The sequence below is a fragment of the Mastacembelus armatus genome, chromosome 5 (assembly GCF_900324485.2).
Source record: "Mastacembelus armatus chromosome 5, fMasArm1.2, whole genome shotgun sequence".
Taxonomy (NCBI): domain Eukaryota; kingdom Metazoa; phylum Chordata; class Actinopteri; order Synbranchiformes; family Mastacembelidae; genus Mastacembelus; species Mastacembelus armatus.
The window spans coordinates 11,844,191-11,871,412 of record NC_046637.1 but is presented as its reverse complement, the minus strand read 5'-3'; the positions used below and the strand labels follow the sequence as shown (position 1 = coordinate 11,871,412).

The window sequence follows — 27,222 nt, the reverse complement described above, 5'->3', positions numbered from 1 at the left end:
CACTTGTGCATTTTTCATTTAGAAGTAATTTTTCAGAGTTTAAGATCTTTGTTTACATGTTTGCCAGCAGAGAGAGATGAGGATAAATGCTAAAGCATCCTGTCATTGGTGAAGTGATATTGTTCCCTGTAGCCTGATAATCTTATAGGACAGTAGGTACCATCAGGGTGAAGAAGAGTATTAATGGAGGAGATTCTGAGCTATCATAGTCTAAGACAGTTCTGACCTACCGTGCCTATTAGCTACAACCAGTGCATTGAATATTAACTGTGGATCAACTGATTACTTGTATATTAAAAAGGTCACTCATGATGAACTGACAAAGAATTATAACCCAATTAGCCCACCCCCCATACACCCACCCACCAGCATCTTTCAGCTCATTGTTTTGGTTTTTCTGTCTGCACCTTCAGTGTTTTCGTTCGCTCTCATCAGCATGGTTTTCAGTCGTAGCAGGAAGCATTCTGTTTACAGCAGAATGTGCTCACTGCACGGCAGCAATCATTAAATATTTTGAAAGAATAGTGTCACTATCTACAACAAGATCTGTTTTTGTTGTGGCAACCCACAACAAAAACATTTGTGTGAAAGAAAGAAATAAGTTGCCTCTAAAACTACCCTGCACAGACCACTGTGTTCATGGAGGTATAAATGAGAATAACACTAATGTAAACTATTTAAGATTAATAGCGTCACACTTCCTGGCCCCTAGAGGCAGTAAAGACTTTCAGTTAAGTTATTATAAAACTACATGGTCTTGTCTCCCAGGCATAACACATCATACTGATCATATAACAAAATGCTAATCTGGTGTGAGCAGCAAACCATGCTCAGTGGGTTTTTTTTTTTTTTTATCTGTTATTGCTTTATAGTCGTTTTCTTTTTTATCATAGTTATCACATGCTCCTGAGCTACTAAATAAATTTTCAAGTTATACTCTATACTATGAGTAGCCTAGTTATTTCAATTGCAGATGTCCTACACTTGGTTAACTCACATTTGCACTCTGCCATAACAATAATCAGAATCAATTTGTTCATGTTTTAATTTTAAAAAAAGTTTTAAGTAAACTTTGGTTTAACTTATGCACCTATGCAATTACAATAAATGAGTGAAGGAATTTTCCTTCCCAGAGGCAAAGACGACCCCCTGACCTCAACATTAAGTGCCCAGATATTTTTCTCTCATGAGTGAGCAGTGAATGAAGCTCTCCACATTCTAGTCTTCTAAAAAGTGCCAAACCAGACTGATCCGTGCTGAGCGCTGCTGGGCCAGATGCAGCATGTTGCTGAAATAGAGTCCAGTAAAAGGTCACTGTATGCTGCTGCACTATGGGACTGGTGGACACAAGAGAATGCGTTTTTTTCGGCTATATTTTAAAACGCCTGTTTAAAAGCTCGCGTTAGATTAAGAGACAAAAGCGTCTTTCACTCCCAAATCATAGCGCTTTATGCATTACGGAGCTGTGCGTTACCAATGGGGAGACTTCCTTTAGCCAAACTTATGCGCAGTTCCTCCAAGACTAGAATAACCAGCGTGATTCCAACTCACTCTAAATTCTCTTGAATATCCCACAAAGTCCAAGTGGTGAAACCTACAGCGAATCGGGCAATGGGGGTTTCAAAGGAGGCGGACCTAACGCAACCCCCACAGTTCAGCACCAAAGGGCTTTACAATGCCGACCATTCCTCTGAGACCATTTTTAAAAACTGCCTGGCTCGGAGAGACACGGTCCGAACGTGCGTAATATCCACAAATGAAGATAGCCGCTATAACCTTTAGTGAGAAATAGAAGGCGACCAACACCAAAGGATAAACAGACACTGATCATCAAATTATTCTCACTCATCAGAGGAAGTAACCTGAAAGCCTCGTGCCAAGAGCCTCTGGTAAGACTTAAATTAGTAATTCATCAAAGAGAGAAAAATATGCTTTACCTGCAGGTATGATGATGTTGCGTTCGAGGTTGCGGTTGTATGCCACTATGATGGAAAGGTTAGAGCTTGTGACATATCTAAAATCAGAAACATATTTATGCCTATGTGTCATTCACATAGCACATATGAATGTTTGTAGCCTTCATCGACACATGGCACACCGTGTGCGGACAGTAAAGAAAGAATAGCATGTTTGATTCACCCTTAATGAGCGCCAACTCAAGATGTCACGAGCATGTGGCTAAAGGAGTCAGTGACAGATTGCTGTCCATCTATTGTCCATCCGACCCCGTGGTCTGAAAGTTAAAGTCGCTTTACAACAGGTAAAACCAACAGCTGGATGTTTTGTCTACGTGATCAGCGTGTAACAGGAGCAGATACTGCTTTTGTTTGCCGAGTCTACTTATTTCTTAGAGATTCAGTTCTTATTTGGGGGCTATTTTGAAAAAAAAAAAAAAAGATGGAGGTGACCACTATTACATTAATTTCACAATAACTCATAAAAAAAAATCCATCCGTGTTAAACATTTTCCCTGTAGTTTTATCAGCCTGCACCTTCATAAGTCCAAGCCACATGGCTCCAGAAGCGAAAGGACTTTTTTACTTCTGATCCTATAACACCATACCCATTTCTCCCGTGACTAATAAAATAAACATAAAAAGTTTGTTTTTTGAATAGGAGCTTACAGTTTGCGTCAAGACGTGAGTAATATAAACATTGGCAGCTTCGACAATCAGTAGCAGCCGTTTAAAGCGCTTGGTCTTTTGTTATTGTAGGCTAAATATACCAGTGTGGAGGAAGCGCTCTTAGTGTGGGAGGTTGTTGCTGCACATTATAACTATATATTTTTTTTTTGATTCAACCTACGATAGGTCCTGTTCTCTCATTGTTTGTTTGACCATACTGGATTTGGGTAACAAGAAATTATATGTTTTCCTTCAACATTTTTCTCAATGAGTAGCCATGTGCCCTAAATGTTCTGTGGTTTTGCGGTTTACTCTGACCGGCCACCGTTTTGTAGCCTGTTATAGGCCTGTATTGGAACAGCTGGTTGTTGCCCTGCTGTTTACTTTGTTGTGGGAAATGTCATCTACTGTTTTAAATAAAGCTGTGACCAGTATTGCCTTTCAGCTTTAGAGCAATTAATCGATTAATTGTCAATCAACAAAATATGGATCAATAATCAGTTAATCGATTTGCATTGTTTAAACATCAGTCCCAAACATAGTCTGGTTCTGGCTCCTTAATTTTGAGGGTTTCCTTCTAAATAACAAACTGGGATGTGAACTGCTCGTTGAACAAAACAAGCAATTTCCATCTTTAGTGGAAAATATATTATATATATTATATTATATATATATAGCTATTTTAACAGTAAATTGATTAGCCAAGCAGCTGATCTGATCTGGTTAATAGATAATGACTTCATTTTGGTTTGGTATATGTGTTTCTCAAATGTTTTCTGTCATTTTAGTTGATAACCTCATAAGCTGATAAACCTAAGTGTCTTGACAGAAGGTGGAAAACCTTGGCTTTACCTTGCCAGAAAACAAGAAACTACCAACAACAATCTTAGAATACCAGTATACAAGAACTTTGATATTAACCAAATATAGGATACAGACTGAGCGGCCAAGCAACTTCTGTCTGTATGTTTAAAGTGGTGTGGGTTATGTTGACTTTGGCCCCTGTCTAAACAGAATACCCTACATGGGTTTTCATGCTGAGTCCATCATGATGCAGAATGAGCAGATAAGCCTGAGTGTGGTCAGTGACCGCAGCATGTGCAGTGATCAGAGTGACTGGCAGTTTGAGCAGAAATTGGACAGGTGGTTTATAGAGGCCAATCTTTTATTTGTGTGGAGACAGCCAACTGTGCTATTCTGTTACAGTGAAGCAACCTGTAAATATCTTAGTCTAAGTTTGAGTGTTAAGTGTCAGACACTCCAGAGGTTATTATTATCTTTGTCATGGGGCTATCAATCTGTGGGGTTGAACCTGACTGTATCATTTTCTGTTTCTATTAAAGTCATGGGACACTCACCCTGTTTGTTTCTACTGTCTATTCAAATGATTAAATTGCTGTTATTTAAGTTTAGAATAAACTTTAACAGGCTATGAAGTAAATAATCAGTGTATTTAAAGTATTAATATTTTGAAACATGTTTTTAGTTTCCAAGATATTAAGACTGAGATGTTGATGTTGAAACTTTGTGAAACAAATCTGAATACAGCCAAAGCCTATCTTATACTGAGCTGGGTTACAGTCACTTTCAATGCAATTGATGCACACAGTTAACGATCATTGTCGTCATTGTGTGTGTGTGTGTGTGTGTGTGTGTGTGTGCGCTACAGAAGGTCACAGTGTCTAAAATCTAAATCTATAAATGTATCTTCTGGATTGTGTTGACACTTTACCAGGCATTCGTTCAAGTGTAAGGGCTGCCTGAAATGCCTGCATAGAGTACAATTACTCAATACCTCCTTATATCAGTTGATGGTTGCCAAGCTGGGTCTTTAGAAAAACGTCATGCAACCTGTCAACACATACTCAGAATTAATGAGCATCAATTAACAAGGGCATATTTTTGCCTTCCATTGCATTAGATTGTAGTACATTGCACAGGCGTTCTTATGGTTGTGTCCAAATCCTGTGTGCTAACCATGATCCAGAATACATCAATTTACAACCGATTACAGCCGACGTGTTCATGGTTGTCAGGGCTAAAACTAATGGCCAAATATATCTCCAGCGACTGCAGCAAAAAGTTCTGGACCTCTTACACATGAAAACATGACTGCACCATTGCAGACATGCTCACATTTAGCTACACAGACTAAAATAGATTATGAGCCATTACTTAGATCATTCCCTAAGTTTACCAGGATGAAAAAAATAAATAAATAATTGTTGCACTGGCCACCCATATCTTTTGTTAAGTATAGTAACTAATTAATTGCATTAGTGGATGAAGGTATCATCATGCTGGCTCAAAGGATACTGAAAAACCTTCCCTGTTTTCTTATAATTTGTGTATTTATTTAGTCAATTTTAAATATAATTTTTTTTAACTCACTAGAGTTGCTTAATAGAGAGATTATATTTGCATGTTATTGACTTCACTTTTTTTTTTGCCAAATATAAATAAAAGGCTGGAACTGTTTATTTACTGTTATACTTGATATTGGTATATGGGAGACAGGGTCACCAACACAGAATTACAATTTGTGTTCAACAGTTTAATTGCTGTTTAATTTTACTTTTAAGTGTACTTGAAAATCATTTCAATTCAATCAGTTATGTTTAATGATCATTTTATAGTAATTAGTCCCAGCTTCCATACTCATTTCAGCACAGGCTGACATATGTGTTTAGAGCATTAAAATATGTATTTCATGGACATTTTACTATAATAAACAGCCCACTTTTCCACATAGTGGAATATGTGATTCAGGTGGTGGCCAACATCAGAGAACATGAGCATGTGTTCCTCTGTCCCCAGCAGGCACGTGGCTGAGGATGAGCTGGTGCTGCCAGGCACTCTTGGCTGAAACTCGTGCCTGTTGCTGATACACCACCACATGGGCATCTCATCTACATGTGCTCACCCACCGCTCCCCACTTATGCTGTACCTCTCCTGTTTTACATCCAACTGACACAAGAAGACACTAAAAATAATTAATATGGCAGAGCTATAGAGTAAAATGTTTGTTTATTCTCTCACTGTAACAGATGGAAGAACAGCCAATCAGTATTTCCCCTCCATCTGTTCAAACATGTCAAATTTTATTCTCCTGGTAGCACATATTCTCATATGGCATTTTTTTAGATATGCGGGATCAGAATTCAGTAAATGGCTTGGCAGTTTTCTTAGCTCAGACAATATTTAACCAGCATGTTTTTTTTTTTATCAAAAACTATATATAAAAAGCATCTTTTCTTTTTAAGATGTCTAGGCTTGTCTTGAATAGTATTTTCAGGGCCTGGCTTTGCTTTGCTATAGAGGACAGAGGCCACAATTCTTAATAATCTGAAATCAGTGGGAAAGGTTATGCTCTGATTTCTTTTGTCAATCAGTGACTGTTTTTAACTGCACATTTTAAAGCAGCAGTAACACCAATCTTCTCAAAGAGAGGACACTGTGAACACAATTGAGCTGCTGTACACTTCTGCAGCAAACAATGCATTATTGTCTCTCTGGGTTCCCACTGAAATAGTGAAAAGGATTCATCGGTATCACTGGGGTCATGGGAGGATATCACAAGTTACTGACAGTTCTTAATCGATAAAAACAGTTGACGGATACCTAAAATGAATGTATGGATGGATAGATACCTGTTTGCATTCTCTTTAAGCTATGGTTACAGCAAACCACACATTCATTCAACGAAAACACTGCTGAAAACTGTAATTACAGTATTAAAGTAGTAACTGTTTCGCAAACTGCTTTCTTAGTAATTTAAGAGGGCCCTGTTGTGAGTCACTTAAGTGTTTGTTTGATCACATTCATCATTACAAGACCACTCTGTCATTATCTGGGATATCAACAGTGACACTGAGAATATATTGGCTTGTGACTTAAACTACACAAAAGCATGCAAAAGAAAAAAATGAAAAAATGCCTGATCTTTGATCATGTGATCTGGATTTGTTTGCTACGCTCAAGTCCAGTAGCATCTGGAAAGAACAAAAATGGTTTGTCTTGAGATTTTATCTCACTCTGTTATCATTTACAGCTCCAACATATGCTGTTCATGTCAGTTATGTATTGCATAAGTTTTAGTGAATGAACTGAATGAATGAGACAATGATGTCAGCACGAGTGTTGGAAGTCACTGTGTCAACATAACAAGTAGGTCATCAATTGACATTTGTTGTACTGACAAATACTGAATTTCCAGTTTGGTGATATCAATCATGCATTGCACATTTTGAAGAAATCATGTCACAGGTGCCATGTCAGTAGGCTCTTTTTACCGTATTACACAAAAGTGTAATATCTTTTCCATACTAATGTGAAACTGTTTTTATTAATATTACTTATTAAATAGACAGTGGCTGATAATTTATCCTTACTGACACGATTGTTTTTATGTTCAATGACCGATTGAGTGGAAGAACAGTGATCTCTCCTCACATGTACAGTGTGGATTTATCCTCAGTTCTGAATGAAGTGTGTAGGCTACATCTCTCTTTTTTATTACACTGGCACGGCGTGGATAGGTCTATCAGTACAACTGTCATTTTGTTAATCACATCACCTCGTGTCAGACCTCAAGGTATGATGAAGTATTAGAGCCAAAAAGGAAGATTTAATTTCCCATTTCTCATCGAGAATAAAGTTGAAATGCCGAGGTTAAAAACAAAATCTATCATTGAAAAGGACCGTACAATCTCAATTCCAAAAAAGTTGAGATGCTGTGTAAATTCTACATAAAAACAGAATGCAATGATTTGCAAATCTCATAGACACATATTTCATTCATAATAGAACATAAAAATCAGATCACTGAGAAGACATACTAATTTAAGAAAAAAAAAAGGTAATTTTGAAATTACATAGACCTTTTTTCTCTATTACCTGTCAGGATCCGTAACTTGACTTCCTCTGTTACGCTTTTGTTGTGAAGGATCATACAGGATCTGGTTCTCTGCCTTGTTCATCCCTTGACTGATTGTTTGATTGTTTTCCCTTGTGTTCTGTTTTCAGCTCATGGTTTATATACCCTCTCTCTGCTACAGACAAACCACCAGGTTGTCTGTAATACTTCTGCCAACCCTGCCCCTGACTTAATGTTTTTTGTCTGCTTTTGAATTGCTCCATGTTTTCTGGTCTCATTGCGGATGTTGCTGATCATGGACTTTCTCGTCTCGACATAAGAAGCTAAGTAACCTTGCTCTAGTGTTCAGAAGAGACCAAGAGCCAAATGCCTTGTACCACGTTCCATGTTGCCTTGATTAAGGAAGATCTTGTGGTCTAAATTAGAGGACCAAGATGCCCATGTCAAACCTTGCACCTTGTTCTATGTTTTCTTGATTAAAGAAGATCTTGTAGTCTGGATTGAGAGACCAAGATCCCCAGGCCAAGCCTAGTACCTCGTTCCATGTTTCCTTGTTTCAAGAAAATCTGGTAGTCTATTTTACGAGACGCAGATCCCCATTCCAAGCTTTGTACTTAGTTCCATGTTTCCCGGATTAGAGAAGAGAAATGTTTAGCCCCAAGTTAAAAGACCACGAATACCATGTCGAGCGATGTTCCTAGTTTCAGGTTTCTATGTTTTGTTTAATGAAGTTCTTGTTAGTTAAAATTTAAGAGCCCGAAGTCACCACGCCAAGCCTCGTACTTCTCTCATTTTCATGAATAGAGAAAGGGATTTTTGTTTCAATAGGATTCTAGTTTTGTTTTTCCCTGAGTTGACAGGTCATTTCACTCCTTGCTCGTTATCTGTCATTTTTTTGTTGAAATAAAGTCAGACCTTTGTACCTGAGTTACCAGAGTGGGCGAATTATTGGTCCTAATATTCCCCAGATCATGACAGTACAACCTGGCCAGTAAACGGACCACGCCTCACTAATTCCTTCATCCTGGTACTCAGGTTCTGTCTTTCAGGTTCCCCTCGACCGTCTCACTTTCCCTCACTCTGAGATCATTTTGAGACACCCGGACAGATCCAGGTTTTTTTTTCCCCGCCACCATGGCTCCCCGACTGAAGAGAAGGGGAAAATACCAATCAAACCAACAGCACAATTCCTACCCCCGTCCCGCAGAAACTTCAGGCTGCTTGACGGTGGGAGGACTGTTCATAGGATCCCCTTCTGATAAATCCAATGATAAAGACAGCGACCAAGTAGACATCTTCACCTTTTCCTGTGACCAAGCCTGAAAATATGACAAAAGTCTACCTTGAAACAACCAGTCAGCGTCACAGTCTCCAGCGTCACAGTCGGACACAAACTCTGACAAGCTGGAGGATGGTTGGAGAGCGGAGCTTTTTAGGATCATGGCCCATGCTGCCCAGAATCTAAAAAGCTATGCTCAAGTTAACAGCCTGTGAGTCCCTACGACGGGAGTTGATATTTTCTCAACCTCAAAACTGTGAAGATATCCTGCCGCACTTCGCTATGATATTATCCTCGATCATCTCCTTAGTTATGGAGTATGAAGAACAATTGTTTCCACTAAGTCTCGTCTTTCCCCAGTTCTTGGACCACGGAGTCCCAGGTGTTCCTCCACAGTCTCCCTCTCTAGAATCCGTAACCCTGGCATTTCAGTCGCTAGGGCTTCCACAGCAACCAGCGCTCTCACAGCAATCAGAGCCACCTGCGCAGCAGCAGCAGGTGGAACCGCCAGACCAACAGCTTCGTCAACGACGACGGAGTCGCCGCCGTCGGAAAGGGTCATCCTCAGAACCTCAGTGCTCTGACAAAGCCGTCCCCACTGAGACTCCTCTCACGTCTGCCGAGCCTCCAGAGCCGCAGCAGCAGGCCGAACCTCCAGAGCCTCAAGAGCCGCAGCAGCAGGCCGAGCCACCGGAGTCCGATCGACAGCCACTGGAGGCCCCAGGGCCATCGTGGCCAAGGCTTCCCAGAGTGGAGTGTCCACAGCTGCCACAGTCACGATTACCAGAGTCCCGCGCTGCGGAGCCATGACCGACCCTCGGATCTGTATCCTCAAGACAGTCCAGGATCCACACCATCCACCCGAGAGGCCTCAGACCTTTGCCTGTCTACAGACTCGTCCTTCCAAACGATTCCGGGTTTTGTTTTTTTCCCCAGGGTTGCATTTCATCAGCAACCCAGAACCATGAAGAACATTCTCCCTAGTTTTTGTTTTGCCCTGCCCACCCGCCCTCTGGTTCCCCCCTCTGGTTCCCCCCTCTGGTTCCCCCCTCTGGTTCCCCCCTCCTGGGACCCCCTCCACCCACCCGGTTTGTGTTTCCTCTGTTCGGGTCAGAGGGCCATCAGGAGCCGGCCTTTGAGGGGGGGCGTACTGTCAGGATCCGTAACTTGATTTCCTCAGTTACGCTTTTGTTGTGAAGGATCATACAGGATCTACTGCTGCTTTATGCCTTGTTTATGCCTTGACTGATTGATTGTTTTCAGCTCATGGTTTATATACCCTCTCTCTCCCACAGACAAACCACCAGGTTGTCTGTAATACTTCTGCCAACCCTGCCCCTGACTTAATGTTTTTGTCTGCTTTTGAACTGCTCCATGTTTTCTGGTCTCATTGTGGATGTTGCTGATCATGGACCTTCTCGTCTCGACATGAGAAGCTAAGTAACCTTGCTCTAGTATTCAGAAGAGACCAAGAGCCAAATGCCTTGTACCACGTTCCATGTTGCCTTGATTAAGAAAGATCTTGTGGTCTAAATTAGAGGACCAAGATGCCCATGTCAAGCCTTGCATCTTGTTTTATGTTTTCTTGATTGGAGAAGATCTTGTAGTCTGGATTGAGAGACCAAGATCCCCAGGCCAAGCCTAGTACCTTGTTCCATGTTTCCTTGTTTCAAGAAGATCTGGTAGTCTATTTTAAGAGACCCAGATCCCCATGCCAAGCCTCATACTTAGTTCCATGTTTTTAAAAGACCACGAATACCATGTCGAGCGATGTTCCTAGTTTCAGGTTTCTGTTTGATTTAATGAAGTTCTTGTTAGTTAAAATTTAAGAGCCCAAAGTCACCACGCCAAGCCTCGTACTTTATTACTTTTCATGAATAGAGAAAGGGATTTTTGTTTCGATAGGATTCTAGTTGATTCTAGTTGAGTTGACAGGTCATTTCACTCTTTGCTTGTTATCTGTCTTTTTTTTTGTTGAAATAAAGTCAGACTTTTGTACCTGAGCTACCAGAGTGGGCGAATTATTTAATATTCCCCAAATCATGACAATTACCATGGTGAATCATTGTATCTAAGCTCCATAGATGATGACTTTTTATAGTCCTCAGAACTAAAATCTCAAAATTTCTCATCACATGATTAATTGCTCAGGGTTAAGTGCAATAGCCCCCAGATGACTGACAGTAGTGATGAAACATAAATAAACAACTTGCTAGATCCTGATCGTTAGGCTCAGCTTTTTCCAAACACAGTCACACCCACCAAATTCAAATAAGTAAGAAAGATACTATTATTATAGGAAGCAGGATTTGTAAAATATTTTGAGTTATATTATATATTCAAAGGGTGCTTCACATTCTGCACTTAGTTCATGGAATCATATGTAATGTAGCAGTTTGTAATTTATGTCTTTTCTGCTTCTGCCCTAGATATTCAAATTACTGAGTGACTTTTTAAACAATCATCTTCACTGAATATATACAAGCAAAAAAGAGCTTGTTACAACTTGGATGATGGAACCTGCTCAGTCAGAGATGAACATCTTATCCAATGGAAAAGGACATGACCACGAAGAAGACATGGGTGTGCCAATGAAGACAATGCTAGAGGAGGATCAGTGAGTATTCTGCCTACATATAAATGAAAGGCTGCTCATTGCTCTCGATATAGTGGTGATGACATAAATCACAGCAACCACTTTTTTTTTATACTGTGTCCTTTTGTCTTTGTGTAATACTTGAGTTAAACCCAAACAGTAGATTATTTAAAGAAAAATTTTCTTTTTGAATGGCATACCTTTGTATCTGTGATAAAGGTTTTTTTTAGTAATAATGGATAAGCATAATGTGATTCTAAGACATACAGTATGAATTACTTCCTGCATAGTCTTTGTTTTTTTTTTAATGCATGTTTACCTTGTTTTTATGCTTGCCTCATTGGGTGGATCCTTATACAGAAATGGCACTCAGACTCTAAGGTATGTCTGTGGAGATTTGTTTAAAGGGTTTTCCACTACATATTTGATATGAAGATATGTAAATAGTCTTTGGTTGACAGAGACCATCAATGAACAGGCATAAATTTATCTCCTAGATTTGATGATCCTGATGGAGGACTGGAGAATGAAGAATTTTTGCCCAGTACAGGTGGAAAGAAACCCATGCGCTTCACAGATGTAAGGTTAAAGGTTTACAAACATAAAACAGAAATATTATGTTTTTTTGTTGTTTTATTTTATTGAATGTTCTTTTTTGTCTCAGTTTGAAGGAAAGACCTCTTTTGGCATGTCCGTCTTCAACCTGGGGAATGCTATTATGGGCAGTGGAATACTCGGATTGGCGTATGCCATGGCCAACACTGGCATACTCCTATTCTTGTGAGTAAAGACTTTCACCTATCAGAAGATGGTCATTTTTAAAATATAAGTTAAAATCTACCCACTTACAAAACACCTGGCAAAACCATAGAATCATTTTCAGTTCCTTAAATGCACTTGGAAGGATGGTAAACGAACACAAACTAGTTTTCAAACACACAAAGTTTTAAGTGGTTTTTATAACTATATATAGTTGATGACTTGTGGTTTGTTGTAACTGGATTATTACTATGAAGCAGTAGTCGAGAGTTTTCAAAGCAACTTAAAGGTTAACAGTCTTCAATATCATGACTGCCATATTAAGGCAATCACTGAAATACTTGTATCTAAGGCCAACACACAACAATGCATCCTATCTGTTATAAGAAGCACAAAAATGTGATTTATGGAAAAATCAAAGATTCTGATGAGTCAACAGATGTGGGTAGTTGGTTTACCTAATACTGTGGAGCCCATCTGCAGTATTAAGAGCATTTGCAAAACATTTAGGTAAGACTTAATAATGGAACAACTTGTATAGTTAAGCAATGTTTAACTAACCCATGGGTGCATGAGTCAGTCCAAGATGTGTCATGAATTCCTGTTAGTCACTCTATAAATGAAAAAGTGAAAAAAAACTTTTTCTGTGATTAGTTAATTTAAAGATCACTGTGTCCTTTTTTTACACTTTTTTTGTCAGTTTATTATTTCACCAATTCTGTTCTAATTTGTCAAATTGCACCTGCTAAATGACTTTGGTTTTTGAGCAGTCATTCCTATTCTCTCTCTCTCTTTCAACAACAAACGAAAACCATTCACAGACTAGCTTCTAAATGTGGAATAGGTTTGGATAATGTTTCTTTACACAAAAAGTACCCCTGGGTGCTGGATAACAGAGTACATAGTAGTTTGACTAAGTGCTGTTTAGACAATACAGGGATGTTTGCTTTAAAATGTTGACCTAGTAAAATTATTTAGAGTTTACAAGTTACATCTTTTTCTGAGTAAAAATAGTTTGCATTTGAACAGCAAGCTTTTTTTTGAATGTCTGTTGTAAGGACCGGAATTATAAAATTTGTTTTCCTTTAAAGAGCTGTATTTCTCAACAGTATTACAAATTGGCCTTGCAGCAGCATGTAAATATTTGCTTCTTATGAAAAGTCAAGTTGAAAAATAAATGGATTCTGTTGTGCTTATAGAGAAGTTGATCAAATGAATGAATTTGAACTGAACGGTTCTGTAATTAGAATACAACTAATGGTGGAATATCAATAAATATATATGAATTAACAGTTAAATGTGTAATATTTAGAACACACTATTAACTAAAATGGAATGTAGTATTCCTGTGATGGACTGGTGACCTGTCTAGGGTGTACCCCGGCCCTAAGCCTGACCCTAAATTGGAATAAGCAGGTATAGATAATGGATGGATGGAATAGTGTTCATAAATATGTTTTCATTAGTATCTAAAGAAGGATGTTTCTTCATTTAGATAAAGCATCAAACTCATATGATTTCCCTATTTAAACACTTGTTTGAGAGTTCAGGGAGCTCTGACAGCTTCACTGTAACAGCAGTAAGGATTGTTCAGTGGAATCCTAGGGTTTGTTTGCCATCCCTCTGCTTATACACACTGGTCGGAGTCAAAGAACCTCATTTCAGTTGTGGCTACAGAAATGCTGGATAAAGGTCTGAGAAAGATGGTGCATGTGGGATTACCCTGTGACCCTTCATGAATTCTGACCTCTGGGTCCTGTTCTGATTTGCTAAGGTCTCTGTGACCCTGTAGGAGGACCAGTGCAACTCTTAGAGACTACAGGGTTATGGGAAATAGCATTTTTTTCATCTTTGTGCGGGATTATTGAAATTTATCAATGGAATACATTTATGGGAAAACCAACCCACAACCAACCCCATTGCAGTTTATCCTCCTGACTAAATTACCATAGCTGTAACATCTAAGACTATGCACAGTACAGTACATCACAGCTTATAGAGAGAAGAATGTAAGGATTGTGTAAAAATGTAAGGAATATAAAAATTACGGTAATTTAAGACTAACAAATATAACATGCGGCTGTTTGACGTTCTCTTTTGTATTGTGCCACAGGTTTCTTCTGACTGCTGTAGCAGTCCTGTCATGTTACTCCATTCATCTGCTGCTTAAATCTTCTGGCATTGTGGGTAAGCCTTGTGTAATGTCTCAGCCTTTCTATAAAGAAATGGTACTATGTTACAAAATTCAATTTCAACATTAAAGTCATACAGTCTTGCTGCTGCTTGATAGCAGATTAAGTCATGGACATATGGACTACTTAAGGCCCATTTAGCAAAACATAAAAAACATGCCTGAGGGAATTACAACACACACTCACTATAGCATTTGCTTGTTGTAATTCTTTAATTAGGTTTTATTGTATTTTGTGCTGTATTTTGTGAAGGGGGACATCTCTTCAAACTCAGTGGATATTTTCTTTAATCTTACAGGTATTCGAGCTTATGAACAGCTGGGGTACAGGGCTTTTGGCAATCCTGGAAAAATGGCTGCTGGTATAGCGATCACCCTGCAGAATATTGGAGGTGAGAAGCAGCAGTCATCTAGTGATTAATGTTTTTGCAAATATCTTAACTGTCTGCAAACTCCATGTATCAGAAAACATGAATTATACATCATTAAATGGTTTAGACTTTATATCCCCGCCTAGGTAATCACACACATTCATTTAAACCCTTAGTATTACTTTTGTTGTGTGTGTAATTTTAACAGTTCAGGAACAACAGTTCCTCCCACTCACTGAAGATTTTTATTTTAAGATTTGGGATAGTTTATATTTCTCATTCATTTTGGTTCCATTTTTCTTCATGAAAGCTTTATTTTGTTACTATCAGTTAATTGGCAGATTATTTTCTGTGAGAAAATCGCAATAAATACATAATTCACTGAAGCCCAAATACATTAAGTTTACTATTTTATATATCACAGGCAAAGCAGAAAAGCATCACGCTAGAACTAAAATGTTTGGTATTTTTCTTGAGAAATTATAAATGCTGATTCAAAGCAGTGGAATTCTGATGGGAATTTTATTTAGTTAGCTGTTCTTTTATTTACTTTTTTTTAATTTTTAAAAATGTATTTTATTTATTTTATCATGAGCCTAAAAGCAGTCCCATGTGTGGAATCACCCTATAAAATAATACTGATTAAATAAAGTGAACTGTAGAAAGAAACCTCCTATTTTCTGTTTTTGTGTTGTTGCAGCTATGTCCAGCTACTTATACATCGTTAAATCTGAGTTACCACTGGTAATCCAAGCTTTTCTCAAGGCAGACTCCAACTCAGAGTGAGTATTATGTTCACTATGTTCTTTTCACCATTAACATCCCTGTGCTAAAGGCACATGACTCCTGCCTGCTATTGGCCCAAAGCTGAAACACTGTGTAGGGTCAAGGGACATGGTAGACTAGGTGGGCAGCAAATGTTTCAGTTTGCACCAATAACTGCTTCAGTCAGTCTGGGGGTGTGAAGGGAATGGCAGCTTGTAATTGGTTGAGCAACACAGGGGTCATGGTTTGGTATTTTATCAAGTTCTATACACACAACATATACATATGCACACAGTGCTGTCAGTTTGTGGAGGCAAGTGCTGTTCATGTTAGAGTCATGCCACAGACGCAGACACTCTGCATAAGGCCATGGACAGCTGAAGTGGAATCCAGCTGCTAAAAACAAACCTTGCTCTCAAAGGGGATCCCAGTGACTGTGGCTGTCTCACATGCCTCTCAGGTTGGGAAGATTTAAAAAAAAAAGAAAAACAAATTCTCTACAAATAACTCTAGAAAAATGTGTGCAACATATTTCAATCTTATGTTTTACATCCACACAGTAATTTTAGGTAACTTACATTGAAAACAATAGCTGGTACAATTTACTGTTAAACCTGATTGGACATGAGCTCCCTATTGTTATTGCTACTGTACTGCTAATTTCTTAGGGGCATTACCCTGTGCCCTTGATACATTTTGGAGTGAGGTAAAGTAATATTTATATCTTTGTTTGTGTGTATTCATGTCAGCATTAAAATCGACATATGGAGTATTATGGTTCTTGTTCTGTGTCTCAGGCACACACATACACACACACACACAAATGACAGCAGCAGGTGGTGTAACATGGGTGCCATATTCCAAGGCGGCGCAAAAGGACAGTTCAGCTCAGGGCCAGCTTTGAACAACCGAGACACGCACTGGTCATTTCCAGTGGCTGTGCCTTTTGCTGTTCAAATCCTGTCAGGATAACAGAGTGGAATAAGGGTCCAGTGAACGGGGTTTATTTTTGACCTGTGGCCCTTTAAATAGACAGCAATACACGTGACAGATGGATAGACAAATACCTTTCACTTATGGAGACTCAATTCTGCATCTGACCAATCAAGTATTTTCTGAGCTGCTACCAGACATTACAGTTAAATACTGTAGGGGCCGCAAATAATGTTTAGAGTTCAGAATATACTATTTCACCTACGTAACTCTGCAGTTTGCAGAATTACAGCTGGTACTGGTATCTGGAATGAGTTGCAGCAACTGCCTGTCCACTGTTACTTTTTCTGTGTTGCTCCTCATATTTCAATATTCAAACATGAAAATAAACTTAACAGCCTTGCTATAATAATTTGGAGACCACCCCAAAATTTGTGCATAGCTGAAAAACCCCAACACACCATGTATTTCGCTGCTAATAGATCGTCTATATAGAATTTGAAAATGAAAAGGGACTAGGACATTTTACAGTTTAAAAAATAAAGTGAAATAAAACAGAATAAAAATGAACTTGTCAGTGTTTCCTGGCAGTGCAATTTCTTTTTTTTCCACACTGTTTGGTTTTTATTATTAGATGTCAGCATTGCAAACACTAGGCCTCAGTTATCTGTTCACACCTTTCATTCCAAACTGTTCAAATGCAAGTTCTGCATTTTGCTCACTGAAAACTCAAAATATGACCTGGCCTTATCTTCGGCAACTTAATTCGGGTTGACCTCAACTGACATGAGATGATACTTTACCTGAAAAGCTGATGACTGAACATTCAGAGAGGTCATGACCTGTGACCTGTTTGATTTCCCTTGCTTTCCAGGGATTCCTCTAAACACATACACAGAAAGAGACACTGTTAGTCTCATAGATCAAACTGTGTTACAGCCTATAGGAGCAGGACAGTTCACTGATCCCACTGGCTATGTCTCATTCATAGGGAAGAATACCAGACTAAGCAGCTTAAAAAGAGGTTAGGAGACTGTGGCGTTTATTGGTTTAAGAATTCTATAATGCACATGTTTCTGGTGCTCCTTTCATGTCCATAGCTAATAATGTTTATTAATATTTAAGATTCTTTGGCCTGGATTAAATATTTTTTTTCCTCAGTGAGACACAAAAGTTGTCTTTTCTATTCCTTTATGAAAATTGGTGGTTGTCTGGAGAACTAGAAGAAGGCTATTCACATGACAATAAACAAGCTTTTAGTCTGTTTACTATAAAGAGTAATGTTTAACTGATTAAAAGCTTTAGCGAAATAACTTTTCATGTGTTACAAAAGTAGGTCACCTCAACAGATCAACACAGACCACCATGACGTGGAGCCAATTGCACACTCAGAACTGAATTTCTGACTTCTTCTCGGCACCAACATACATTAAGAACACACATATACATGTTGTGTCCACTATTATGAGGCAGTTATATTTTATGAAAGGCATTCAAAAAATGTTGGTTTAGTGTGAGGGCTAAGGTGCACACATAGAGCAGAAGATGATACAGCACAGTCACAGTACACAGTCATTGGTTTGTAGCTTAAACCTTTTATTAAAGAAACTATTGCGTGTTGGCTTTGAGTTATGGTATGGGAGAAAGTGAAGGACGGAGATGACCAAGGTGCGATGTAATAAGACAACACTGGTAATATTTACTGACTTCTTTAGGCTCCAATGTGTCTTCCTTTTCTGCAACTGTGAACTGTCAAATAAATCATTATGTAACAGTTCCAATATTACTGTTGGGGAAACTTAAGCAGACACATTTTTCCTAGGACCTAGGATGTTCCCAGTAGAATGTTCTTGTCCTGCCAAAATGTGATGCATCAATCACAATGACTGGTAGATTTTCAACAACTGGGTGACATTCAAATAATGCAATTTTAACAAAGGTGGTACCAAGAGTTTCACTAAATATGCAAAACTATTTCACAACTTTTATTTTTGTCTCTGTATACTGAGTCTCTGTGCCAGGGTTTGAAATATTGAGCTTACCAAAGTAAACTAGAGTTTTCTCCAAACAGTGTCTGGTACTTAGATGGAAACTACCTGGTCGTCATGGTCTCTGCCGGTATCATCCTGCCCCTGTCTCTAATGAAGCAGCTTGGTGAGTAATACTGCATTTTCTCTGGCATTTTTCTCTATTTTGAGACATTTGCATCTTACACAAAAGATTATTAATGTGTTGTAGAGTATGTGAATGAGCTAAAGAGTTACTGAAATCACTGTCTGTCGAGAAAAGAAATAAATACATGAAAGGTTAGGGTTAAGATCTTCACCATGAACTGCAATGCCACAGTTTTTGTCCAGGCTAGCATATTTGCATCTCCCTCATTTCTCTCTTATATTTGTAATAAAGGTCTAAAATGCCTTTGGCTTTTTTGACATGTTAAGATAGTAAGTCAGTAATTATCCAACCATCCTCTTTACCATTAGTCTAATTCAGGGTTGCAGAAGGCTGGCGCCAATCCCAGCTGACATTGAATGAGAGGTGGGATACACCCTGGACAGAACACCAGTCTATCACAGACAGTGAGATATATTCGGACATATAGAAACAAACAAACATTCACATTCACACTTATGACCAATTTAGAGTCACCAGTTAGCCTAACGCCACACTGCACGTCTTTGGACTCAGGGAGGAAGCTGGAGTACCTGGAGAAAACCCAGGCAGCTGAACATGCAAAGTCCACAAAGAAAGCCCCCAGGGTCAAGCAGGATTCAAACCCAGAACCCTCTTGCTATCAGGCAATATGATAATATTGACTTCTGGTGAAATTGGTTTCTATAAGCTTCTGTTTATGTTCATGGCATGCAGATTATGCCAGATATTAACAGACTATTAGTCAAATTATGTCCTTCATTTTGCAGGTTTTGTGGGACATTTTTCTGTTTTTAGTTAAGCTTTGGTGTGTCTCTTTATACAGTTATTAGCCTTAAGAATTACTTAATTCATTATTATTCATGTTTTTCTCTTTTCCACTGCTTTTCAACTGACTTTACATTTAACTGCAGCACACATGTACACGTGCATTTGCTTGTTTCATTAAAAAAACAACCTTTAGGCCTTGTTAGTATGATGACATTTTCTTTTAATGTTGAGCCAACTTACATAATGACATTTTGATGGAGCAGTTACCTCAAAGTCAAGCAATTAACATGTTTTTATCTCACCACTGGCAGTGAGAACAGCAGGTGTCCAATTAGACATATTTGCTCTGAGATGATTACACACTCTACTCCAGTCTAATCTACTCATTAATACATGTTTTTTTTCCCTTTTTTTAGTACTTATTTATTGAAGAAAAGGAAATCTGACTGTGATTTTTGCAGACAATTATGTAACTAATAAAGCTCACAGTTGTCCCAAACAATACATGACAGTCAGTCTAGGAAGCCATTATATAAAGGATCTCTGTTCTTTTTGCAGGTTACCTCGGCTACACGAGTGGGTTTTCTCTCAGCTGCATGGTGTTCTTTCTCACTGCAGTAAGTTAGTCCACCTCACACAGCGTGGCACTTTATCACAGGGACTCTGGACAAGGAGACCAATTTGTTCTGTCATGTCATGATATTTTACTCGCATTCCCGTTCTTCTCTCTTTCCCACTCTCATCTCTGTTTTTAGTGATATGTGGCAGTGTTCGATAAGGCAAACATAAAAACTGCTAAGCGACATCAATGGCTGAGAATAAAAATAGAGCACTTACATACTGAGTCACACTAATCTGATGTGAAATGGCTTTTTTGAGCTTGGTTGAGAGCACTGACACATCCTTTCATCCTCACATCCCTGCTTTCTTTATCTCCTTTTTCATCTCTTTGCAGGTCACTTATAAGAAATTTCAGATTCCCTGCCCATTTGAGGAATACTCAGCCAATAGTACTGATGCCCACCTCAACCTGAATGTCTCAAACCATGGCCATGAGTACAACATGGATCTGGTTCATGACAACAAAGGCTCCCAGTGCTCACCGGATATGTTCACTATCAATTCAAAGGTAGGCAATGGAGGAGATTATTTATTTGGACAGTTTTGGAACATTAAATCAATGAACACTGAAGTCAACAGGTGTACTCTCTAGCCTGAGTTCCCACACTTATTTTGGGAGGTTAGGTTTCACTAGTAATCATTTACTACTGAAGATTTACTACATTTACTCACTTGTTTATGTATTTCTTCATAGACAGCATATACCATCCCCATCTTGGCTTTTGCCTTTGTTTGCCACCCTGAGGTCCTGCCCATCTACACTGAGCTCCGCAAGTGAGTCACCTATCTGTAACCTGCAATATTTGGTAACATGTCAGTGCAGAATGTGTCATTTACATTTCAAATCTCTGATTTCAGTCCAACACAGAAAAAGATGCAAAAAGTGTCCAACGTCTCCATCTTAGTCATGTACATCATGTACTTTCTGGCAGCTCTCTTTGGTTACCTGACCTTTTTTGGTGAGAACAGTGTCCCTGACACTTGTTTTGTACTTTGTGTTTACTGTATTGGTGGGTGGATGAATATAAATGCATATGCCCACATCAGATAGACATTTCAAAGATTAAGTTTCTATTTAATCCACAAACATTTTCACATTTGTCTGTACTGAAGACAACCTTACATAGAATTTATTTTTTCACACACAAAGTCCAAGTTCCCTCTTGTGGTGACTGTTATAACAACCCTGTCCAGTGCCATGAGTTTATTATAGTGATGTTCATGTTTTAATAAAATATTTTCTTTGCAGACAACGTGGAGACTGAACTGTTGCACACTTACAACCGGATTGATCCTTATGACACTTTGATCCTTTGTGTGCGAGTGGCCGTCCTTACTGCTGTCACACTGACAGTCCCTATTGTGTTGTTCCCTGTAAGTAAAGGTCCTTTGTTTGTTTACTGTCTTTGATGTGAAATGTATTATGATGTTGTTGTGCTATGTCTAAACTGAATGTTCTGTCCAAAGGTGCGTAGAGCCATCCAACAAATGGCATTCCCTGACAAGACTTTCAACTGGTTGCGTCACATTGCTATTGCTCTTATTCTGCTGACCTCCATCAACATGCTGGTGATATTTGCTCCAAACATTCTGGACATTTTCGGCATCATTGGTTAGTACAAAACATTTCTAGAGCCACCAAATTAAAACAGTGTTGTGTAAGTCCCACACATATGATAGTAATTTTAAAATTATACAAAGTACTTATGAAGCACTATTTCAGATATCAACATGGTTCTTTAATGTCATTAATGGTTTTTGTTATGGAAAAATAGTAAACATCCTATATCATGCACTATATCCTTATTGTCATGTAGCTTAACTAAATGACAATAGAAACAATTTTGACACATTTGAAAAGACCATTTAATGTGTCCTAGAGGTTCCAAAATATCCATGTGTAGATTTATTTGACTACAGATTATGTTCCACATATAATAGTTGTCAATACTAGTTATTCTGTCTCTGTTTACAGGCTGAATCCTGCTGTTTCTGGCTCTTTAGTTCATAGCACAAAAAACATAAAAAGCAGTAGTAAAGAAACATAGCCAGTGCATGTTTGCTTACAGACAAACTGACAGCCTGAGTCAATATTATTTTCATTCTCTGTCCTCAAGCTGGAGCTCACGTTTCATAGGTCAGATGTGAATGTTTTAACGCATTTTAGTTAAAGGACAACCAAAGACATGTTGTAAAGCCATGTAAATACATATAGTGTTCAAATTTTATATCTTATATAGTGTTTACTTCATGGGTTAAGCTGAAATTTAATGTATTTTATATTATTATCATATTTGAGCTATAAATATGATAACCCGCATTTATTAAGAACGTTTTTATACTAGAAATCCATTTTGACTAATATTCACCATTGTTATGCAGTTACTGTGGCAAGTGAAACACAGTACGTATGTTTTGTTTTTGACCAGTTTTTCTACTTTATCCTTTCAGGTGCCACATCGGCTCCTTGCCTCATTTTCATCTTTCCTGCTGTATTCTACATCCGCATCGTTCCTAAAGATGAAGAACCCATGAACTCTTTTCATAAGATACTGGTGAGGCATTAAAATCTTTGCCTTATAGTCTTGAGCTATTCGTTATTTTAATGGTGATCAGCCTGTATTTTTATTTTTTTTTGTTTATTTACATATCTGAACACAAGATGATTGAGATTCTTTACCACTGGTGTTTTTCCTCATCCTTAGGCTGTCTGCTTTGCTGTTTTGGGTGTCTCCTTCATGGTAATGAGTCTGAGCTTCATATTCATTGACTGGACAACAGGGAGCAGCCATGGTGTAGGAGGCCACTAGATGCTGCTACAGTGTGTGACAGCTTGTGACACTAAAAATTATATATATATATATATATATATATAAAAAGTTTTATGTGTGTTGGAATTTGATCGATCAAGCTGAGTTAACTTTTTGACTGTAACTTCCTATGTTGGAACAAGCCTTTTCATAACAATGTTTAATTATTCAATTTATCACAGTGCAATGGTAATGCATGTTATATGAATAATCAGGACTGAACAGGGTATTTTTTTACTACCATGATGGTGAAGTGGTCCTTTCCTGTTTCTTCCTCTTTATTTATACACAAATAGCTGCAGCTGGTACTGTATTTAAAAGGTTGGTACGATTGTGTTTTAGGCTGAAGACAGGAAGGCATCAACATAAACATGAGAGATGACTAAATAATGCATAAAGGATTTTTACACTATTATTAAGTATTCTCCACAAAACGCATAAAATTGGGACAATCAGATGATCTCATCTGAACCAGCAGCACCCTGAACTGTTCATCATCAGAAGAGACAAAATGTAATTTAAAGGTGCAATGTGTAAAAAGAAATGAAAGATTTAGCAGCCTCTAGAGGTGAGATCACAGTCTGCAAACCTCTGACCCCTCCTTACAATCCACCACCCTAGGCGCGAGGGAGATTATGGAGACCACAAAACCAGAACACGATTCCCTGTCTAGAGCCAGCTCAACGTGGCTGCCTCTGTCAAAGGTGACCCGTTTCCTATGTAGATTTAAAAGGCTCATTCTGAGATTAAGAAAAAGCAGCGGTTGATATTTTGGTTACACACTAATGACAACATATTTATGAATGTATTCCATATCTTCTAATAGATTGCTCTAAATATTACACATTGAACATTTAAAGCCTTAGAGCACAGGTGACATTTTATTTTTATGATCTTAACAAACCCCTGTGCCTTTTAGTATTTAGTATTAGCTGTGTTTTCAATTTCAAATGGACTATATTTAACTACTGTATATGATGAAGTTAATGATCCAAAACATTATGTATGATTCCAGTGTTTGTTTGTTTACAATATACAGTATAGATCATTAAGATCAGTACTGTCAGTCTGTAAAACACCACAAAACATTTGATGAAATACAAAAAGTTTGATTTAAATATTTAATATCTCCCTTTGCAAAGCATTTAGCACATATACTGTATGCCTAAGTGTAACCTTCAGTATAAACCATGTGCAGCTTAAGTTTAAGAAACTTTTAAAGTCTCAGTTCCTTAACGTTCTGATGATGATTTTATGGATTCAAGACTCACCTTTTCTGTCTGATAATACCACATGTTTTATGTCTACTTGTTTCAGTGCCTCATTGAAATTTTTACACTTGGTTTTCAACTCCCCTCTGGAAATTTGACATTTCGGTAAATATGGGTAATTTTCTGTCTTGCTGAGAAGAATCTAAGAATACCCTCACACAATATAGATTATAAATCTACCCTCAGGGGATGAGCAGCTGGCTAAGCATAAAGACAGGGAGCAGGGGTACGTTCTGTCTGTCCAAAGTCTACTATCACCTCTGAGCTAACACCTTAGATCTCATTTATTAAACCCATAGGTTTACAACTAGCAGAGGCTCCACTGTGCACAGTTAAGAAATAGCCCAATAAATGAGATATGTTGAGTGTTATTGAGCTTTAGAGATGCTAGTTGATGGATTTCATGTTTTATGTTTTATGGACAGAAACAGTCCAGAAAAAAACCACTGGTGGTGCTGGCTAGATTTATCAGGTTAACTTTATTAATTTAAAGAAGTATTATACTTTTGTGATTCTGTCGTAACATATTTGCTGTACTGGGGTCTGTAGTAATTTGCATAAGTTGAATAATAGATTTAAGGATAATGTTTTACAGTGTTATGTAAAGTCCGTCCTGTAGTTGCTGTAGTGGCCTGCACAGTAATAGAGTTTCCTTCTCCTACATTCATGCTATTGTAATACTGTACATTTTGGATCTCACAGTGAAGTGTACTGATGTCTCAGTTATAGATATTATAGTGTTTATGAAGCCCTTCTTAAAAGACATTACTGTTGTGATGCTCAGTCAGTGATGACACGTTTACCTTAATGTGGGCATTGTTATTTGTAATTCTTCGGACTAATTTTGAGTCCCACAATAGCAAAGACAAAATGCAGTCAACTTTTTAGAGATTAAATAAGCATTTCATTTTAGAGATATAAAAAAATATGTCAGAAAAAAACAAGTTCAACAGACATTTTTAACTTGCATAAAAAATATTTTGTCAAACACTTGATGCTTGTACCTAAAGATGGTTTTAGATTGTATCACAACCCTTGGGAAAGTCAGAAAAGTCCTGTCACCTTTCGTTTTTTTATTTATATATTACTTTATTTTTGTTTGTTTAGTGGTTCTGACTTCTGATAATGATGTTTTTAGGGACAAATGAAATATGCCATGTATTGAACTTGGTCTTTTGCTTTCACACATATATTTGAAGGGGCTGTTGAGGCATAAATGAAGCGTTAGATTTGTCATGTTTAGTCAACAGTTTTTATTCCCTTTTAGTGATTGTGTCAAAGCAACAGCTGACTGATTTGAAAAAGCTTTAATTACCACAATTACCATATTTTAAATACAAGCCATGGTAAATCAAAAATACATTTTTCATATACCTAAAAAAAATCTGTTATATTTTATCATAGCTGTAGTTTAAGACAGAAATCTATGGAAATGACACGATTATAAATACACAACCAGGTATATGAATTCTGGTGAATAAGATGTGGCTTTCTATGTATAATGTATATAAATGTAGACCTTTTATATTTGTGATGCATATTTACATTAGCTTGTAAAGTGTAAATAGCAGGGACAGTTGTAGTTTGGCAATAAAATAATTGTAGATGTTTTTACATTGTTTCTGTTGTCATCCATCCTCCCAGTGCTGAAACTAATTCTTATTTAAGCAGCATAGTTTTTGTTTTTTGTTTGTGGTCAATGTGGTTATCTGCTAAAGCCAGGCTGCTTACGAAGCACTCTAAACCTAAAGTTTGGGCCATTCTGATCTCCCACTGCTGACCTCATTATGCCAACTCTGCAGACCTTTACTATAACACAGTTAAACTAATTCATTTAAATTTGATTTAAATTAAACTATGATTAAATCAGCAGACAAGACACATACTCTAGGCTTGTGTGTTTTATGACACCACAGGCATTATAACCTGAAATTTCCTGCAATAGCCTATTTAACAACTCATATAACAGAAATATACAGAATGGACCCAGCTGTGTCAAAAGAGAAGAAAAATCATCACTTGGGTGAGCAAGCATTAAAGTGGCACATTAGAGCTGAATGAAATGATAAAATATTTAGCATTTAACACCATATACAGTGGGTACGGAAAGTATTCAGACCCCTTTAAATTTTTCACTCTTTGTGTCATTGCAGCCATTTGCCAAAATCAAAAAAGTTCATTTTATTTCTCATTAATGTACACTCAGCACCCCATCTTGACAGAAAAAAACAGAAATGTAGAAATTTTTGCAAATTTATTAAAAAAGAAAAACTGAAATATCACATGGTCATAAGTATTCAGACCCTGTGCTCAGTATTGAGTAGAAGCACCCTTTTGAGCTAGTACAGCCATGAGTCTTCTTGGGAATGATGCAACAAGTGTTTCACACCTGGATTTGGGGATCCTCTGCCATTCTTCCTTGCAGATCCTCTCCAGTTCTGTCAGGTTGGATGGTTGGTGGACAGCCATTTTCAGGTCTCTCCAGAGATGCTCAATTGGGTTTAGGTCAGGGCTCTGGCTGGGCCAGTCAAGAACGGTCACAGAGTTGTTCTGAAGCCACTCCTTTGTTATTTTAGCTGTGTGCTTAGGGTCATTGTCCTGTTCAAAGGTGAACCTTCGGCCCAGTCTGAGGTCCTGAGCACTCTGGAAGAGGTTTTCTTCCAGGATATTGCTGTACTTGGCCGCATTCATCTTTCCTTCAATTGCAACCAGTCGTCCTGTCCCTGCAGCTGAAAAACACCCCCACAACATGATGCTCCCACCACCATGTTTCACTGTAGGGATTGAATTGGGCAGGTGATGAGCAGTGCCTGGTTTTCTCCACACATACCGCTTAGAATTAACGCCAAAAAGTTCAATCTTGGTCTCATCAGACCAGAGAATCTTATTTCTCATGGTCTGGGAGTCCTTCATGTGTTTTTTGGCAAACTCTATGCAGGCTTTCATGTGTCTTGCACTGAGGAGAGGCTTCCGTCGGGCCACTCTGCCATAAAGCCCCGACTGGTGGAGGGCTGCAGTGATAGTTGACTTTGTGGAACTTTCTCCCATCTCCCTACTGCATCTCTGGAGCTCAGCCACAGTGATCTTTGGGTTCTTCTTTACCTCTCTCACCAAGGCTCTTCTCCCACGATTGCTCAGTTTGGCTGGACGGCCAGGTCTAGGAAGAGTTCTGGTCGTCCCAAACTTTTTCCATTTGAGGATTA

General features: G+C 38.2%; 1 protein-coding gene across 2 annotated transcripts; it reads left to right on the top strand.

Annotated features, from left to right (window-relative positions):
- Positions 1–1,218: 1,218 nt before the first annotated feature.
- On the top strand, positions 1,219–25,633 carry slc38a3b (solute carrier family 38 member 3b). 2 transcript variants are annotated; one of them, XM_026306703.2, is made up of 17 exons: positions 1,226–1,889; positions 11,210–11,397; positions 11,737–11,757; positions 11,874–11,955; positions 12,041–12,156; positions 14,249–14,322; positions 14,626–14,718; positions 15,398–15,479; positions 18,467–18,549; positions 19,876–19,934; positions 20,273–20,446; positions 20,633–20,712; positions 20,797–20,897; positions 21,188–21,312; positions 21,406–21,550; positions 22,390–22,493; positions 22,644–25,633. In XM_026306703.2, exons 2-17 carry the CDS (start codon positions 11,291–11,293, stop codon positions 22,746–22,748), a joined length of 1,551 nt encoding a protein of 516 aa, XP_026162488.1. In that variant the 5' UTR covers positions 1,226–1,889; positions 11,210–11,290; the 3' UTR covers positions 22,749–25,633. The 2 variants fall into 2 exon arrangements, with proteins under 2 accessions (XP_026162489.1, XP_026162488.1); XM_026306704.2 differs by lacking the exon at positions 11,737–11,757 and having other exon boundaries at positions 1,219–1,889.
- The last annotated feature ends 1,589 nt before the right edge of the window (positions 25,634–27,222 follow it).

Coding starts and splice junctions, on each gene's coding strand:
- slc38a3b (XM_026306703.2), top strand. CDS start 11,291: ATGATGGAACCTGCTCAGTCAGAGATGAACATCTTATCCAATGGAAAA. Junction 12,157..14,248: donor ACTGGCATACTCCTATTCTT/GTGAGTAAAGAC, acceptor ATTGTGCCACAG/GTTTCTTCTGACTGCTGTAG. Junction 14,323..14,625: donor TAAATCTTCTGGCATTGTGG/GTAAGCCTTGTG, acceptor TTAATCTTACAG/GTATTCGAGCTTATGAACAG.